This window comes from Tachypleus tridentatus, chromosome 8, assembly GCF_004210375.1.
Source record: "Tachypleus tridentatus isolate NWPU-2018 chromosome 8, ASM421037v1, whole genome shotgun sequence".
NCBI lineage: Eukaryota > Metazoa > Arthropoda > Merostomata > Xiphosura > Limulidae > Tachypleus > Tachypleus tridentatus.
This window is the reverse complement of record NC_134832.1, coordinates 148,625,245-148,645,685: the sequence shown is the minus strand read 5'-3', so window position 1 is coordinate 148,645,685 and position 20,441 is coordinate 148,625,245. Positions and strand designations below refer to the sequence as shown.

At 35.1% G+C, this 20,441-nt stretch overlaps 1 protein-coding gene across 6 annotated transcripts in view; it reads right to left on the bottom strand.

Annotated features, from left to right (window-relative positions):
• LOC143223733 (pseudouridylate synthase 1 homolog) overlaps positions 1 to 19,534 on the bottom strand; it is a 35,140-nt gene extending 15,606 nt beyond the window's left edge. For 2 of the 6 annotated variants that reach the window (XM_076452087.1, XM_076452090.1), the window contains exons 1-6: positions 19,296 to 19,530; positions 15,999 to 16,180; positions 15,377 to 15,510; positions 4,805 to 5,043; positions 2,931 to 3,059; positions 1,560 to 1,638 (exon numbers count right to left, since the gene is read on the bottom strand). In XM_076452087.1, coding sequence (XP_076308202.1) covers positions 1,560 to 1,638; positions 2,931 to 3,059; positions 4,805 to 5,043; positions 15,377 to 15,510; positions 15,999 to 16,180; positions 19,296 to 19,344 — 812 coding nt within the window. In that variant the 5' untranslated portion in view covers positions 19,345 to 19,530. Of the gene's footprint in view, positions 1 to 1,559; positions 1,639 to 2,930; positions 3,060 to 4,804; positions 5,044 to 15,376; positions 15,511 to 15,998; positions 16,181 to 17,493; positions 17,560 to 19,295 lie in introns of those variants that run through there. The other 4 variants (XM_076452086.1, XM_076452088.1, XM_076452089.1 and 1 more) reach the window with 4 other exon arrangements.
• Between the last annotated feature and the right edge of the window lie 907 nt (positions 19,535 to 20,441).

Sequence of the window (20,441 nt, the reverse complement as noted above, 5' to 3'; positions counted from 1 at the left end):
CAGTGATGAGTCTGATGGTAATATTAGTGACTCAAAGGAAGTTCAAACCAATAAAGGTATGCTTATAGAAGAAATGAACTCTGAAACTTGAGATAATATTGAGGACAATACAAAACATTCTGATGATGAAACTGCAGGAAATGAGGAGTTTGGGGACAATGAAAGTAGTGATGAAGAGGTAATTACCATCTAGGATAGTATAAATTGTACTTTGTAAAACACCTACAAGTCTATTTCTGGTAACATCTGGCAAGAAGAGCCAAGAAAAACAGGTCTTGCTAGAACTCATAATGTGTTCATGGAGTCAATGAGACTAAAAGAGGATGTAATGGTAGAAAAATACAGGACACACTAAACACAGTTCTAATTACTGAGATGAAACAATGAAACAAATTAGAAAGCACATAATGCATTTGAAAAATAGAACTGAGCACAATGAAAGCAAAGTATAAAAAAAATGTAGATGAAATAGATAGAACTCAAAGCATTGATATGGTTGCTTAAATATGTATGGGTGTTGCTTCAGCAAACAGATATGGGAGAACCGTGGACGATGGAGGACTATGTTTGACAAACATTCAGTAGTACAATGGGATTGGGGTACTTTTAAAATATTTTGAAGTATCTAGACTTTGATGATTTCCAAACCAAGTTTATTTGTACAAATACTGACAAATTAGCACTATTTAGAGACATGCTTATTCATTTTCTGGGCATGTTACATAGGCCATAAAACCTGGAGAAAACCTGACAGTTGATGAACAGTTAGCATATTTTGATGTTATTGTCTTTTCAAGAAGCACAACATTAAAACCTGGAAAGATAGAATCAAATGGTGACCATGCTGAAACTCAGACAATGTTTATGTTTTGCAACTTAGACATTCATCTTGGCAAACAAGAAGGTCAGCATGCAACAAAGAATGTTGGTGAAATCATGATAACACAACTTACACAGTCTTATTATGGTTCTGGATGTAATGTTACCATGGACAATTTGTTTTTTTCATGAGTGCACTTGCAAAGTAAATACTCTCGCACAATCTGACCATTGTTGACAGGTAAGAAAATCCAAACACTGATGACTCGATTAGTCTCTATATTGATGGTTGAAAATTCTTAGGAATCTGCGATTTGTTTATAATTTAACTCTGGTCTTCTGTGTTCCTAAAGAGAACACAGTTGTTGTCTTCCTCTCATCTGTAGATCACATGGTAACCAAAAGTTATCTTAGTGAAAAAAATAATAAAAGGACAAATATGATGTGTCACAAGTTTGAAACAAGAATTGTTTAGTTTTATTTATTATAGACGATAACTTTATGCCTGAATTAGTTATTAAGACATTTTCTAATCTGGTATTGGATTTCTGTTAGTGTTCCATACACAATAAAACATACTGAAATATTTGATGTTCTTCAGGATGAATTTTACACAGAAGTCTAAAAACACTTTTACAGATTGAGGTGCATTAACCCTCATGGAGATGAGGGTTAATGATTACAAAATTATCAGAATATCAAAACACTAAACACATAAGCACAGTAGAAATTTTACTAACCTTCCAGAGGTGAAGTTATGATAGTTGTGGGTTCCTTTATATAATGCTAGCAAGTCATTTAATTGTTTTATTTTCTCACCTGAAAGAAACAATTCATGACTTAGAGACATTTCTGTATGATTACCATTATAGAAAGTTTTATGGTAAGTACAGATTTGTTGGGCCTATTTAAAAAAAATCATTTGAAAACAAAAGATCTGTTTAATATTTTTTAAATGTATTTTTAGTTATTGGAATTAATTACCAGTGTATACAGTGTTTTTTAATATTAAAGAAATATGTTTTACTGAAAATTAAAAAATCGTGTCTCACTGAAACAAAAACATAATACACCAAACCTTCTTTTGTGACAATGTTTCAGTATTCATATCAGAAGTGTGCCCAGCTTACTTTATTCTTAGCTTTAACAACATTTAACTGCTTCCAAAGAGAATTATGCATGAGTTATTATATTCTGTCCTTGGATTACTTTTAAATACTTCCAAATAGAATTATGCCTTTCACAGTTTCCAAACATAACATTTCCTGGGTTACCATATCCTAACATTTAACGACCTTCCTGGTTACTAAAACAAACTATTCTGCCCTTTAATAACATTTCACAATTTCCAAATCGATTCGGCAAATTTACTTTGCTTGATTATTTTCTGTAAAAATATAAAGATAACAATTAAAAAGAGTTAGAGAAAAATATGGTCATGAAAGAAACATGAGAAGCAAATACAAATTATCCTGTTTAAGAGCTCCAATTAATGTAGTAGTAAGCACAAGCACTCTTTAACAGCCACAGAAAGCACCTTTCTATTAAATGGTTAAAAATACAAGGGCATGTGACTTGATACATAAGAACTTATCTACTAGTTTGATGAACTACTGGTATTCACTGAATAGTGTTTGAGTCAATCGTACTTACAAGAACTTCAAAACCAAAGCTTTTCATTCAAGATGATGCTAAAATGTTTTCTCACATTCAAGATTTACTGTAGAACTAAACAATAATCAAGAGTTATAGTAGAACAACCACATCATAAATTACCAATAGCTGAGTTTTAATGAGTTTCAGTTCCGAGTGTTAGGAAACTATGCACGTTAACTGGTCATCAAGAGAGTATAAGGAAAAAGGAACAACTGTCTAAGCTACAGACATTTGTAGTTAGTACAGTTTTATTAATCTTGTAGCAAATTTTATACTAAAACAAAAGTGCACAAAGCTTAAGTTGAAGAACATAAATTATTAATTTTACACAATTATTTATCCAAATAATTAATACAGACCAACTACAACAAACTTAATTAAACAAAACCCTAAGAACAAAATCCATCATTTCTGTACTCAAAAACATTAAAATAACCATTAACCTGTATACATACTTGGAATAGTGTAATCTTCTTTTGTAAGGACATCAGGTGGTGCGAAAGCAAAAGTGGGCAACATGTATGCATATGTCCTAGCATCACAACTAATCTTTGAATTAAACCCTTTGGTTGTTCTCTTGATGCCTGGCGATATAAGAGGTAAAACATTCAATACCCTTTGTGGGAAAATAACCTTTTCTATATCTTTAATTATAGAAACAAGAACACTGAAAAACATTCCTACGAAATAAGATAAGATAAATGAGCAGTTGAAGAAACATGAAAAATATCATCCTAATATAATGCAAGCTGAAAGGTCATACATAAAGTAATACATTTACAATGAATACAGACAAAAAGTCTACCTATTATAGATTGTTAATTAAGTCAAAATATAAACAATAGCAAGAAAGATCAATAAATAGCTTGGAAAAACATAAGTTAAGAATTAATCGGTTTGAGTTTATTTACTGATCAGGTATAATGTTTTGATCACTTGTGCACTTCAGAATAATCATACCACTGATCGAAAAGTTGCATCTGTAAAAGCTGCGACTTGAAATGAAACAATAAGACAAAAATATTGTAACATAAGTGATAAGAACAAAATATAAAAGGAAATCATACAAACCCCTTTCAAAACATTTAAAAAAAAAAACTGAACCAGTGATTTAAAAAACATAATTTAAGGAACTGCATTTTATTCAGTTTTTTCTTTCTTTACTTGGCATATGCTATAACATACATTTTAAACTGCTGTAAATAAACTATCACCTATTTGTTCTATATATGTTTTTTGTTTTTCATATATATAATACACTGCACAACAATGTTTTTTAAAAGTTTTTGCTGATTGTGACAGGTACCTGGTGGGTAGGCACAAATATAGTTTTGGTTTTGCTTCATCACGTAGGAACTCTGAGAAATAGATAGTTAACTCTTTACCGGCAATAACGTATTTAATTGCGTTTATGTTTCTAATATGCTATTGAGTTCAACACGATTAGAAGTGTTTTGTTCATAATTTTCGTTTGTATTCAATGTCCAGTGCATCACGTTGCAGTGTTCAACAGTTGTCAGCAAGCATTGAAGGATTCCAGTTGCCTTGATATCGTTTTTCCATTGTAGCAAAACTGAAGATTTCGATGAAACGGTACGTTATGGGCAAATTTGGATGTGATTTTCGTGATCAACAGCCAAAATTCTATAAGGAACACCCAACAGTGTTCAAGAAGCAGAAACTTTGTTGTGCAGTGTTATAAATAGGTTCACAATTCTAATATTCCTTCATGATGGTTAAGCCTACTGAATAGATAGTTTTACAAATTCTACAAGTTATGTTTCTTTTTCACTACTTTTCCTTTTTTAAATAAACACCTGTGTTTCATTTCTACCCAAGAAGTTTCTCTCCTGCGACAGATTGAAAAAGTAAAACCCACACAAAGTTTAGTAACTCATCCATACAAGTATTTTCTCACCCATGAATAACCTATAAAATCTATCTTTTGTAACTTACCTCTAATACCTATCTGCAATGACTAATCTATAACACAACCTGTTGTTACAAATGTTTAAAACCAACTGTTGTGACTAACCTATAACATTTATCTGCTGTATGTAATTAATATCCAACACCAACCTGTTGTTTTTAACATTTAACATCCATCTGCCACAATTAACATTTAACACTAACCTGTAACACCTATTCGCTGTGACTAATCATATGACAGAACATATTTGCTGATTTTAACATTTTACAGCCATTTATTGTTGGAAAAATATAACGCATTTGTTGTGACTACTCTGTTAAACCCATCTGTTGTTTTATAATCTCTTTGTAACATCCATCTGTTGTAACTAACTTATAACACCTACATGTTATTACTTACTTATAACACGTATTTGTGGAGGTAAATGGTCGTTAATCTTTTCTACAATCCTATCAGGTTTCTCGGTCACTGGCAACTTAAGGGATACGATCTGTCTCACGGCAGACACGCCCTTATCTGTGCGAGCCGCTCGTTGAAAATTAATCTGTTGTGGTCTGTCTATGTGTGCTTGAAGTATAAGTCCTGCTTTGTGCATTGCTTCAAACAGGTCTTCTTCAATAGTTTTAACTCCTGGATTTCTGATTAAGATGATGAAAAATGATGTTAAGATGATGAAGGATATCTGTACTAACAAATAAGCAAATGACTCTTATAAATATAAACACAAATTATTTTGAAAAGTTTTACATTTCATTCTGCAGATGCAAAACAAAAACATTCCAACATATTTATCAGTTTTCAGAAGTTTTAAAATGAAGTAATAACTTTGGTTAAGATACAAAATCCAAATGTGCTTCTAGTTTCATTATCAAACAAATTTTATGACCTCATACGATTAAGTAATTTCAATTCAATGGCATCACATGTCATAATATTTCTTCAAGAATTCTTTATTTATTAGTTTATTCGTTCATTGATTCATTGATTTAGTGTTTTATGGCACAAAGCAGCTAGGCTATCTGCGCCAAACGTCCGGTAAAAAGGTAAAAACAAATTAAATGTAGTAAAATACAGAAATGGAAATAAAGGTAAAACAAAACCAAAAAGCATAAAACCAATGTTGACACCTAGTCTACAATGTTAAGAGAGAAAGCAGATTAAGAGAAATTGTAAAGGACTTTCTCTAGCAAAATGGTAATCATCATAACCTGCCAGGAAGACTAACAGGTAAGTTCAACAACCACCGTCAGTCACCTGGTCTTTCCAGTCCTGGTTCCGGGTTATGTGTCATAGCAGCCATTATCAAAATGTAAAATAATAGAAGTTTTAAAAGACATATAGTAAATTCGTAATAATGAGTAGCCAAATGTCCAGTAAAAAAGGTAAAAGTAAATGTAGTAAAATTTGTAAAAGTAAATGAAAATAAAAACAAAACAGCAATTAAAAACAGAAAATTGCATAAAACCAATGTTGACATCCAGTCTGTAAAGTTGTAAAGGACTTCCTGTAGCAGAATGGTAATGGTCATAACCCACCAGGAAGACTAACAGGTAAGTACAAGAACCACCGTCAGTCACCTGAAGTTGGTCTTTCCAGTCCTGGTTCCGGGTTATGTGTCATTATGGCCAGTACCAAAGGGTAAAGTAATAAAAGTTTAAAAGACATGCAGCAAAATTGGAACAACAACTCGCCAGGACGACTAATGAGTAGTTCAAACAGCAGCGTTAGTCACCTGAAGTTGGCCTTTCCAGTCCTGGTGTCGAGTTATGTAATGTTTTGGCTATTTACCAATTTCAAATTAAACGAGAGAAATTGAAACTTTGAAAAGGGAATCACAATTAAAAAGGTGTAATGAATAAATATCCAACACTTAAATGAGATTAAAAAGATTAATGGCCATTAAAAAACGAAAAACTTTATTAAGGTGGACAGTGTCACCATCACCAATAACACTGTCCAATGTTACAGATAAACCCTGGGAAAAAAACATGTTTAAAATAGTGCCATTGTTGAGAGTCGTAACAATGGCAGGAAAGTAAAATGTGGCTTACAGTGATTTGAGTGTTACACAAACTACATACTGGTGCAACAGTTCCAGATAGAAGAAAACGATGAGTTAAAAAACTATGACCAATGCGTAGTCTAGTTAGAACAACTTCCGCCTTCCGAACCTTAAGGAAGCTAGATGGCCAAAGCCCAATATAGGGTTTTATTTGAAAAAGCTTGTTGTCGCATTGCTCACTCCAAGTGGACTGCCAGCTGGCATGGAGCCGAGCGTTGAATACAGGACCATAGTCCATGTACGGAATAGGCACAGTGGTGATAGTGCCAGAGCAGATAGATTTAGCTGCCGTGTCTGCTAGCTCGTTCCTGCAAATACCAACATGGCCTGGTATCCAGAAAAACTGGATAGAAGTAGCAGTTAACGAGAAATGGGCCAGTTGGTTTTAAATATCAGCGAGAACAGGGTGTGAGTCAACGTGTAGTGATTCCAGGGCCAGTAGAGAACTATGCGAGTCAGTATAAATAGTGCAGTTGGAGTACTGCTCAGCTGCAATTTGATCCAGGGCAAGAGATATGGCGTACAGTTCAGCAGTGAACATAGAAGCTGTAGAGGGAATTCTGGGCACAACCACCGAACCGCAGCAAACCATGGCAGAGCCCATTGAATTACCTGATTTGGAACCATCTGTATAAATTGGAACAGAATGATTGTTTGAAAGATGTTTATTAAATAAAAGACGGTACTTCCAATCTGGAGTATCTGCCTTTTTCAGATGACTGAAAAAAAGGTCACATATGGGGGCTGTAATAAGCCATGGTGGGATGGGCTGACCTGTGGATTCTGCAATGTTATCCAAGGACAGACCCAATTCATCCAATTGCACCTGGATGCGAAGGCCAAAAGGAGCAATGGCAGATCATCTGTTCTGAAAAAGTATGGCCCACTGAGGAAGGATAACACATCCCTAGGTGGGATGCTTTAGTAAGGAATGAAGTTTCAAAGAATACAGTAAAGATAGTTGCAAACAGCAAAGGTGCAGAGAAGGTTCATGAGATTCAACGTATAAACTTTGAACTGGAGAGGTGCGGAAAGCCCCAGTGCAGAGTCGAAGTCCTTAGTGATGAATGGGGTCCAGCATCTTTAAGGTCCAGGGTCTGGCAGAGCCATAGACCATTGATCCATAGTCGACTTTTAATCGAATAAGAGCATGATATACCTTTAACACAAAACAGCGATCTGCTCCCCAACTGGCAGTAGAAAGGACATGGAGGATGTTCAGTGCTCTTGTGCATTTGACCCGTAGCTGCTTTAAGTGTGGTATAAAGGTCAGTTTACGGTCAAAGATAAGCCCCAAAAACTTGGTCTCAGGGACCACTGGCAGCGAAACTTCACCGATATGAAGTTCAGGATCAGGGTGAATACCCCGTTAGCAGTAAAAGGGCATACAAATGGTTTTAGAGAGAGAAAAGTTAAAGCCGGTCGCCATAGTCCACTTCAGTACACGATTGAGGGCAGTTTGTAGTTGCAGCTCAATATATCTCATGTTCAATGACTGACACGAGATGTGAAAGTCGTCGACATACAGCCCATTCGCAACAGTGAGAGGGAGTTGTTCAGTGATGGCATTTATCTTTATACTGAAAAGTGTAACATTCAAAACACAGCCCTGAGGGACTCCAAGTTCCTGTACAAAAGAACGGGAAAGTGTCGAACCCACACAAACTTGGAAACTACTGTCCAGTAAAAAATTTTTTAATAAACATGGGTAAATGGCCACGTAACCCATATGTATGGAGGTTTCGCAAAATGCCATACCTCCATGTTGTGTCATAAGCCTTCTTAATGTCAAAGAATATTGATACAAGATGTTGGCATTTGAAAAAGGCTTCTCTGATTGATGTTTCAAGTCAAATTAGGTGATCTGTGGTTGAGTGCTGTCGTCGGAACCCACATTGGGTGGGCGAGAGGAGGTTGTTTGATTCGAGGAACCAAACAAGACGAGCATTAACTATCCTTTCTAAGGTCTTACAAAGACAGCTCGTCAAAGCAACTGGATGGTAGTTTGAAGGAATCTTGGGATTTTTCCCTGGCTTAGAGAAAGGTAAAATAATAGCCTGGCACCAGGCATCAGGAAAAACATTCTACTGCCAGATCCTGTTAAAGACAATTAGAAGAACATCAAGAGAAGCAGGAGATAGATGGTGCAGCATGTCATAGTGTACATCATCAGGGCCAACAGATGTACTGCCAGACCGATGAAGGGCCATGTTCAGGTCCACCAGTGTAAAGGGACAATTACAGTCAAAGAGACAGTTAGTTCGAAAGGAAAGAGGTGAATGCTCTGCCCTAGTCTTGATGGTCAAGAAGATGGAGGAACAAGCAGAAGTGCTAGATACCCAGCAAAAGCCTTCACCCAGAGTATCAGCGATGCTCCGGACATCAGCCACCTCCTGACCATCAGAGAGTAAGATCAAGAGGGGGACAGAATTGTAGTGCCCACTGACCTTTCAAATCCTGTCCCATATGACCTTGGAACTGGTGGTAAAGGATATGCTAGTTGTGAACTTAATCCAAGATCCCTTCTGGCTTTGACGTCTTACCCACCTAACATGTGCACGGGCCCGTTGGAAAGCGACGCAGTTTGAAAGTGTAAGATACCTATGAAAAGTATCCCAGGTCCGTTTTTGAGCCTTCCGTGCTAAGTGGCAAGCAGGATTCCACCACGGACGAGGATATCATGGAAAACGTGTCGAGGTTTTAGGAATACACTGAGCAGCTGCTTGTATAATACAGCCAGTTACCGCTGCCACAGAGTCTTCTATTGATGGCTGATTCACGATGGCAGGATCAAGTTCTGCAAGAGCAGTGAAAGTGGACCAGTTTGCCTGATCCAGCGTCCACCGGGGCACGCGGGTAGGGTGGCATCAACCACGACCAGTCTCTCTCAAAAGTAGAGGAAAATGATCACTGCCTAGTGGATTATTGTCAACCCTCCATGAAAAATGGGAGAATAATGAAGGGGAGCAAACTGAGAGATCAATAGCGGTAAAGGACTGACTAGGTGCATGAAAATAAGTGGAAGAACCAGTATTGAAAAGAGAAAGGTTGTGATCAGAGAGCATACGCTCTACAGAGCAACCCCTCCCATCAATAACAGCACTTCCCCAGAGGGGGATGATGTCCATTAACCCTAGTACACACACTCAAAAAAATTACGTTGCCCACACTGGGGGTCATTTTTGACCCCCACCAAAAATATTAACAAAAAATTTATTTTCATATAAGCAAAGTATAAATTTGGACAAAATATTTATTCTATACAATTTATGCATATACTCTGGGTAACTTTATGGTCATTGCAAGCCATATTACTACATTTGATACACTTTGAAGAAGTTTTTTTTCCTTGAATCACGTGCGCATATTTGACACCATTTCCTAACGTTCTCTTCAGCAACTTTTTGTCTTTTTGGAGGGATCACTTCATTTGTATCTTCTTCAGGCAGTAATTCATCAGTAAGCAACTTCAGAAATTCACGTCTTGCTCTTTTTTGGTACTTTGATGCGAATTCTGGATGGCGCTGGCGATAGAGAAGGTAAGCATTGTATGTGGCAGCATCAAGAATGTTATAAAATAGTGCCATTGGCCACCTTCTGGTCTTTCTTTTTTGTGGAAAAGAATCTAACTATTTGGTCTAGTGTATCAACTCCTCCTTTGGTGGAGTTATAGTATGATATTATTTCAGGTTTTCCTGATTCATCATCGATTGAGGGCTCTCTATGCAACGTAGATAAGAATATTCTAGAATGATCGAGAACATTTATAGAGTGTTCTAGAATGTTCTAGAACACAAAATTTCATATCAATATATTATTTGATTGTTTACCAGACATGTAATTGAGTTTTTTAAACGGGGGTAAAAAATGACCCCCAATGTGGAAAACGTGAATTTCGACATTAGACAAGGGGTGTAATACCCCATTTGCATAAAATACATGTTAAACGTATTATTATAGTATGTTATTAGTATAGATTAAATTAGGTACATTGTTAGGCCCAAAAGTCACACCTTTGATATTTCTATAACAACTTAAACACAAGTGGGCCCATTTTTTACCCCCACCGTGTGTATGAGGGTTAAAATCCCCCAGGAGTAGAAAGGGAGACGGCAACCGTTTAACAAGAGCATCAAGGTCTGTTTGATCATGTGTCTCTCCAGGAGACAGGTAGAGAAAACAAACAGTGATGGTATGACCCAAGGAAACACGAATGGCTACAGCCTACAAGGGTGTGTTGAGTGACAAAGACAGGGTGGGCACATGCTGATCAACCAATAGTGCCACCCCTTCATGTACTCATCCATCACACAGGCTGTCATTTCTGTACAGAGAAAACTGCTGAATGGTGACTGTATCAGCAGGTTTTAGAAATGTTTTTTGTAAGGAAAGACATACAGGATGGTAGGAAGCAATCAGTGTTTTGATATCATCCAGATTAGAATGTAAACCATGACAGTTCCATTGTATCAAGGTGGCCATTCTTAATGATGGGTAGGCGAAGTGGCTGGAGAACCCTTCTGTTTACGACCACGTCTTTTTTCCTTACTGTCCTTAGTCGGAAGAGGTCTATCAACCTCCATGGATCCTGCCCTGGGTCGATTTGGCAGGTCTTTGTTATTGGAAAGGGATTCCAGTGACTGAGGACATGAATGAATGATTGTTTTGCCTCTTGGGGTGGGAGAAAAAGATGTATCAGAAGAAAAGCCTGTATTTGAAACTGAAGGATGTGGAACTTGAGGTTTGTTGGAATGTATGGGAGGAACAGAGATGGGTGTGGAAGTCGATTCATCAACCTCTTTAACCATGGAGGTCAAAAGGCTTTTCATTTGTTTGGAAAACGATTCTCTTGGAGGCACAGAGAGATCTGTCTGCACTCCCACTGTAGTTGCGGAATGAAGTGCAGCAGCATATGTCTGAGATGGAGTGGCAGGCAGCAATTTCCGAGCCTCAAGATAACTAATGTTATGAGTCGTTTTCAAACGCTGCATCTCTTTTTCCTCCAACTATTTTGGGCAAGAACGAAAGTAGGAAGGGTGAGAACCATTGCAGTTGACACAATGTGGGTCCATGTCACGTTCATAGGCATCATGGTTCTTGCCACCACAATAAGCACATGTCAGGGAACCACGACGTGATGTCTTGGAGTGGCTGAACCTCTGACATTGGAAACATCGGAGAGGGTTTGGAATGTGTGGCCATACCCTGCAAATTAGATAACCTGCCTTGATGGTGGCAGGTGCACGTGATGATGTAAATGTCAAAACGAGGGTATCTGCTGGCAGTGTAACTCCATCTTTGCAGAAACTCCTTGAGTGGAGAGACCAGCAAGAATCTCTGATGCAGGAATGTTCTTCAAATCCCTCTCAACAAGAACTCCTCATGATGAATTCAAGGTAGCATGAGGGGTAATCTCAATAGGTATATCCCCAACTGCCGTTGAATTCAAGAGGAGTTCACTGTGTTGGGTTGTGGATGTTTCAACTGATGTGTCTCCAGATCAAAGGTTCATTACTGATTTTGGAGAGCCAGCAAGACCCTCTAGTCCCTTCTGAATAAAAAAGGGGGGCATTTGCTCTAAAGGTTTTTCTGAAAGAGAGTGTAATATAAGAAAATGAGGTATGTGTGTTACAGATGTTGAAGATTGCTGCTCAGTCTTCAAGATGTGGTCGTTTACCTATTGACTGTTTTTTCACTATTTTATTTAAATTTTTTGAAGGAGGATCCATAGGAAAAAAGAAAAATTTTGGTACCCACTGACCTCACCCACCATTGAGCCCTAAGAGAGGATGCACTACAATGTCACTCAAGGACAATGCAGCAATGCCAGGGTTTTGTGAGCACTATAACCAAACACCAGCATCAGGCACAATGTCCACAACACCCATTGAGAACTTCCAACACTGGTACTTGGTTGACTCTAGTCCAAGTGAACCAGCCGATTGACCCAAGGGGGGTCATCCAAAGGCCGCCCGTCTACAGGAATTCAAGGCCAAAGTGGTGTGTTAGGGTTTAACCCCTCAACCACCAGGATCCTCTCCTCCCCTTCACGGGTCGCCACGCACGGCAAATACGTGGGTGGATGTTTAGATCCCAGAGAAGGTAACCAGACAGAACAGAACCTTCCCTAGGAGGTCCCCTCACCATGTACAGGAATCCACACGGAGGGGATTATTCGTTCATACCTGAAATACATTTTTCCCACCTGATCCTTCACTAATAATATAAAGAATGCTCAGATGGTTCATCACAAAGACATGGGTAAAGTTACCTGCGTGTATCTGATGAGAATTGTTTGTATATTTAATGATTTGTTCTGCTCAGGGTTTCTCCTATCAAATGTTTGAATATGTATCTGAGGAGAGTGGACTGAATAATTAATTTCACAAAAGGAGATTCCTCCTGCAAATAAGTAAAGCCACTGTGTATTTAATGAGAGTGGACCAAGTAAGTAATGACTTGTACTACTTCAAATTTCTCTTGAGATGTACTTCCATCAGGCTGGACTGAACAGCTAAGATGTAGTTCCCTCAGGGTGGACTGAACAATAAATGACTCATACCATTCAGGATTTTTATCTGAAACAAGCAAGTATCTCAGCACTCAGTAGTGAAATGGCTAAAATCTGGGTTCATGTCAGCTCAGTAGAGTTACCACTCTTTCTAAACACATGCTTTTCTATAGAAAGATGTTACTATTCAGACTATTTGCTATGCAAATTGTTGTTCTACATAAATGTGTATTATGCATGACTATTATATGAAGGTATAAAACATTAGGAATAAAAAAAAGGAAAATATTAACCATGCAATTGCAACTTAGTAATTATTTAATGGAATACTGGACATTAATATTAAAAATAATACTAATAATGTTGGAAATGTTAAATGTATTCAAAACAGGAAATGTTGCCATCATGCCTTATCTCACAACTTATATCAGTGTACTTTAATTGTTAGTAATTATAGGTATACAAAGCAATTTTAAGAACTTCAACTGCCATGTTGTAAAATAATGTTAACATCTATTATACATTGTTTCAATTGTTTAAGTCTTCAGTGTATTTCTTTTTTTTACCATAATAATCAAATCAAAAATAACTATCAACCAATTCTGATGTATAACATTACACTTCATTTCTCTGTATCTCAAGACAGTTGGTATGGGTATTAAAACTTTTATTAAAATAAAGTAGAGAACATTTCCACCTGAGGATGACCTAAAAATGTTGAAACGTTGTTCTGTACTTTATTTTAATTAAAGTTTTAATACCCATACCAGCCATCTTGAGATGCATCTTTACTGCTTGTGGGTTTCTCGCCATCACGAAGTCATCAACAAATAAAGACCTCAGATACGATTATTATACAGTTCAGTCACAAGAAATCCTTTAAGTCCTTAAATTTAAATGGATACTTCTAGCATTTGGCCAAAAATCCCAATTCATCTAGCAGACAGTGACACCAAACATTCAACAGAAAGAAGTTTGAGGCTATTTAATCAACAATACTTCATTCATATGAGCACCCCTAATGTTGGAGGGAAAAACCAAATTTGTGAAAACTGAAATGTTATATGATATGCTGACAGTTACTAGGAAATCATGAAAATAACAACAGCAGAATGTGGAAAAAAAAATGTATTGAGTTAAGTTTAAAAACAAACCACAAAAGTATACATAACTAATGCATTTCATACAAGTCATGTAAATTGTCTCACTAATAAATAATGCCACACAATAATTATAAAGTTATAAAATCAGCATTGGTCAAGTCTAAAGACAAAACTCTCAGTTCACTCAACAGCTTCTGAAGCAACATGGATGAATATGAGGCTTGATATGGCAAAACAGGAATGCTTACATAGATAAGGTAATTTAACTTAAAACTATGAATACATAAATAAAGCTATGCATGATGGTTTGTTAACTAAACCTTACATTACGTGGTTGATTCACATAAATGCATGACACACATACAAAATCCAGAACTTAAATAATATTCCTTGGACTGCAAAATACGTTGCATGATGTGCACTGGATTTCAGAAGGAAAAACAGACATATCATTACTGTTGATCAAAAATCAGCAACATTTTGAATGGTTATTACCGATATTACTACTGAGGTAATTAGGACTAGAAGAATTTTATTTAATAGTTTTAATTTTGTCATGTTTTTTTAATGTACAAAATAATGTGTTTCTTCATTTAAACAATGCAAAATCCTATGTTAGGTTAAAGGATTATTGGAATTTGCTAATTTATTAAAGACAACTTTTAATCAAGACTACTGCATTAGAACAGTTTCTTAAGCCAGGGTTTTTAAAAACCAAATTTAATGATCACAGATGCTACACAATTGTCAACAGTTTAAAGTTGGTGACAGTGACAGGTAGCTTTAGTAACAATTTATCATAAGAATGATAGGCTGAGCACGTGGGAATCAAACGTCAAACTTTCAAATCACCAAAGCCGAACAAACTGGAGTTACGAAAAAGAAAGCTGTAAGAACTAATACTGGGAAGCATGTAAATAGAGCGTTGCGTAGCTTTGTGCTTTAAAAACAAGCAAACCTAACAGCAATATTTTGATCACTTGGATAGTTGGAATAATAGTAATAATCTAAAACAGTAATTGTTGATCGTTTTTGAGGAAACTAATTCTATTTATAATTTAACTTAACTGATTGTTGGAATGACTAAAATCACCAGATTAGATTAATTGATTAACTTACTTGACATTAATCAATGTAATAATTGTTAACTTGTTAACTGACTAACTTGCCCAGCTATAATTCCACTAATAATCTTGTATTTCACTCTTATTTGAGGATGTTAAAGTACTTTAATTGTAAGGATGGATCTTATGTTTAGTGTTAAATATTTTACTGTATGTAACAAGAACAGTCACCTTTGCATTCCCAAATACCCCTTTCCAGAGTAGGACAACAATAGGGCCATCTTCTTGAAACGTTGTTTGGGACTCTCAGATGCAACGTCTTCTGATTCATGTTGCTCATCCACAGTAATATCCTTAAGAAAGTTCTTTAAGAACAAAATGTGCTTACAAAATTGTACTAGATATATAAATAAATGTGGAAAAAATATAAAACATACTTACATGAAGTGCAGATGTAAAAACAATCACGGAATTATTTAGAACTCCAAGAAAAATATATGTTCTCCTTTTAAAACTTACCAATCATTTATTTATTTTCTAAATTAGATAAAAACAAAATCATGGAAATGTGAACATGATTATTTTATCTAATTCTTCAAACTCTATAAAACATTAGTAATGCCAGTTTCAACCCACAGCCTCCACAGGACTCTAGCAATGACAAACTCTGTCCACTAATTTAAAAATGACAAATATATTCTGTCCATAATCTATAGTACTTTAGAAATGGCAACCTGACCACAGCTTCTATATAAATTTAACAATGACAGAATATCTCTCTCCATAACTTACATGAAAAAACTTTATGAATTTTACTAAAATTAATTCAAACTTTCTCAGATGTTTCACAAACCTCATTTTCTAATTTGGGTTTCTTTGTATTCTCTGTCAGAGCATCTTCAGCAATACTTCGCTTTTCACCTTTTTCAAGTTGGCCTTGATTCATTGCAGCCGTGATTGAATAAAATGTCTCAAGACTAGATATTCCCCTCTTTTTATCCACTGTTTTAATTGTATGAAGGAATTTCTTAGAACCTGAAATGAAAGAGAAATATTCTACTAGCAAGCTTGTTTAACTACAGTCGAGAGAAGGCTTATTATCCTTTAACTCTATATTTTATTGTATTTTGAACTATAAAAAGTATAAGTGGATACATTTCAATGTGTACACATGTAAGTACTTTGCAACTTGAGATATCACGTGAAAGTTGATATAAAATTTCTCCCAAATCATTCCCTTTAAATGAATAACTGGCTCCACTATGATGTTCTCACAGCTCATTCACTAGACTGACATGTTCTAATTATTTTGATCAAGTTTCAAAATATCTTGAAAACTTTACCTTCCAGTCATGTACTAATATTAGATCACAAACAAGTATACTCACAGGTCAGAAAGTACTGCATTTCCATAACTTTTAACATTAGTACTAATACTAATGAAGTTAATATAAATTTACACTTTTAAGACATCATTGTGCATAGTGATTTCCAGTAACATTCAATTCTTTCTGAGTTATAATACAACAAAGAAGAGTAACAGAATTCCATCAGGACTGTTCCTAACACACAAAAACAAGCAAGAAAAACCTTATCCAAGTTAAAACAAATATGTAGCTTCTTTAGTAAACTTTCAAGAATTTCAACTATGAACATACATGTGGCAAGGTATATCCCAGACTTTAACTAACTGTAAAATGATCCTGTCTTGATCAAATTACCTTGACCTATTACCTCTAATATTCAACTTCTTATTTTTAACATTTTCATTCTACCAACCAGACAGTAACACTAACCATTTAAAATGCCTGACTACTACTAGTCTCCTCTCATTTGTATACATATTACAAAAAAAAAAAAAGTGTAATATTTTAAATCTCTCCATCTAGCTTAAATTATTCAGATACAATTCAAGCAGCCTGTCTTAAGATTCTTCGTAACATCGAAACTGCTGCCAGTACAACAAATGAGGCCTCCTCAATCTTCTGTGAGGTTATATACAACTTTATTATCCATAAATCAAAATTACTCTTTAACATATTTAAGAAAGTTATGTACTCTTTTCAACACATCAAAATACTGGATAACACTGTTTCTTCAAGTTTTTTTTCTTTTTGTCCCATTTAAATTTTTTACTGCTTAACTTTAACATCTAACATATCAGGAGAAGATTCATTCATCAAACTGATCCATCCACTAAAGTTAAAAACAAACCAACAAAAGAACAGCTAAAACCCACCCTTTAAAACTTTTACATCTGTCTATCGCTCCCTTAAAACCTTGTTAAATTTACTGTATCCATCAAATCTGAAATGTAAACTAACAGAAGAAAAATAAAACTATCTTACCTTAAAATGATTTCTATCCTGTCAACAAATGTGTGTTCCCTAATCTTACTATTCTTACTATTGAGTAGAAAAATGAAATTCATCAGCACTATCAAGTCTAGTAATGATATTAAACACCTCAATCAGAACATCTTCAACTCTTGTTATTTTAATAGAAAACTATTACAGAGGTCTTAACCTGACCTTAACCTTCCTACCCCAGGTGTTACTCCAGCAACTCCTCTTTAAACATTTTTCAACAATGCAATGTCCTTCTAAAGACAAGGAACACTGAAACCAATATTTCAAATGAGCCCTAACCAGTAACCTATACAATGCAATTACAGTGGATGTCACTTATTGTCATCACAGATGCTGTTGTAAGATCTACTAAGTACTCACCAAACATATAAAAATACATAGGAAAAACAATGTTTATTGCAATCAGCACTTTTAATTTTATCCCTTTTAACCAGCTTAACTATCTTAAGGTCAATTATTTCAAATATCAATAAAGATAAAAGTTCAACTTTAAAACTTTTAGGTAGCATGTTTACTACTGTTTGTCAATAAACATTACTGTAACTGATACCAATCCAAATGTGAACCAAAGTGAAGACAATAAGCTGCATCTAGTGTGTAATCTTTTTATTCTTGTGTTAAACATTTTAGTTAGTACAATTTAAAATGATATTTGTCATAGCATTAACAACAGCACACTGTCTGGGAGGCTTACCCTAATCAACCAAAACATCAAGATATTTTTATTCTATAACATTATTAAGGTTATTCCCATCAAAATCTAATATATATATAAAAGCCAGTTGTCTTTTGGTAATGTTCCATTCCACTGTGTGAATTAGCAACAAATATCTACATATTCACAATGTCATAAAATTCTTGTAGGTTTCAAGAAGTCTTAATATAAAATGATAACAAAAAAGTATTGTCTGAGCATTTTCAAAAGATTAACCTATAGAAAGTTCTCAAGTTATAGAGTTTTTATCATTTTATATGGACAGACATATATTACATTCAAATGTGAAAAATACAGAAACTATCTTAAATGCAAAGGTCACATCAGTTCCCAAGACAAATCCAGACCATAAAAATATCTTAATCATATAAAGTCTTTCTTGTCTAAATCACAGATGCACATTTATGAGTAAAATTTTGATAGAAATAATCTTAACATTGTTATGGAAGAATTCTGGTGCCTGTTATGGTAAATAGGATTTTAGGCTGTATCTAAAAAAACAAAACAAAACTTAACACAAGTTTACAATTTTATTATATGGGTCAATGGTTTGACTATATTTAGAACACTGTGTTCAGTCTTCAGTTCCTAATATTAGAAGACATTTAAAAATTGGATATTGTTCTGAGGAGGCCTGATACAATGATATCTAGGATGGAGAAGTTATCACGTGAGAACGGGTCATGACCACTGAAATGTTATATTTTGAAAAAAAGAAAGTTAGAGGAAACAATCAAGATGTTTAAATTATTAAGGGTACCAATGCATTATTCTCTTCAATACTTAATGATGAGAAAGGTACAAACAGAGATCACAAGTATAACATCTTGGCAAGGAAGGAGTTATCTTAGACTAATAGTTTCATTATTCAAACAACTTATAGTGTTGTATTATTACAAAGTCTCCCATAAATAAAAGTGCATCAAATCATAAACATTTGGCATAACTTGGCAACACTACATTTAAAATCAAAATTAGTCTACACAAGTATTACTTGGTATAAATAATTAGAGACTAATTTCTGGTTTGACCCCTTTTCCTCGAATTCGTAATACAGATTTCTTACCCAAAACTAAAACTGGAAAAACTTTTAACAACACTCGCACAGTCGTCATAAACGTTTTTTAAAAATAAATGTCAAGAGTTGTACTCTTCAATTTCACGTAAAGAGAGCGTATTTCGTGGAAAGTCTAATTAAAACTTAAATCAAAATAAGTTATTCAATGAATTCTAAATCGTAAGCCAATACCACGATCATTTATAACTTAGTATGGTTCCCTTAAAAAATGCTACGAAATTCTGTCAGCGCCCTCGTAATATATATAATATATTAATTATGTATAATTAATAATATATTGTTAATATAATCACGTGTAAGGAAATATAATAAATGTTTTAACTTTTAAGTTAACGTTACAAATGTTAAGGATAATACAAATAATACTTCTTACTTGTACTTAAAGAGGTAACTGCACAATGGGTTATCTGTGCTGTGCATATTGTAGGTATCGAAACCCAATTTTTAGCGTGATTAACTTTCCGACATACCATTGAGCAATCTTGAGCATAAATGAAACAAATTAATAGTTCTCAGTATTTAATTGAAGCTTTAGCATTTTATAACAATAAATTTATAAAACATGTTTTTACCGCATTATTGATTGTAAGGAAATAACGCGAAAAGGGCTAAAACTGGGTCGAAGATGGTTTTACAGATATTTCAACGTTGAGAGAAAAAAATAAAGGTGATCCCCTGCAGAATAGACAAACTGCATATGGTTTGCTCAGGAGCTCCAGCAAAGACCATGGGTAAAACTTCAGTAGAGGTACCAAGGAGCGAAGTCCTGTGAAGCTCAAGTTCTTAACGTTTATGAATGAACGTCAAACTATATAAACATTTAAATATAATAATTGTTATTATGTATTAATTAGAGCTCTTCTTATTTTCTTGGTTTACTGCTTTCATTGATTGGCAAGCTGTTCTATTGTAATAGCGTTATAAAGTGACAGTCAATCCCACTATTCGTTGGTAAAAGAGTAGCCCAAGAGTTGATGGTGGGTGGTGATGACTAGCTGCTTTCCCTCTAGTCTTACACTGCTAAATTAGGGACGGCTAGCACAGATAGCCCTCGAGTAGCTTTGTGCGAAATTCCAAAACAAACAAACAAACAAACATAATTTTCGGCCTTGTAATTGCCCAAGTAGCCCCGAA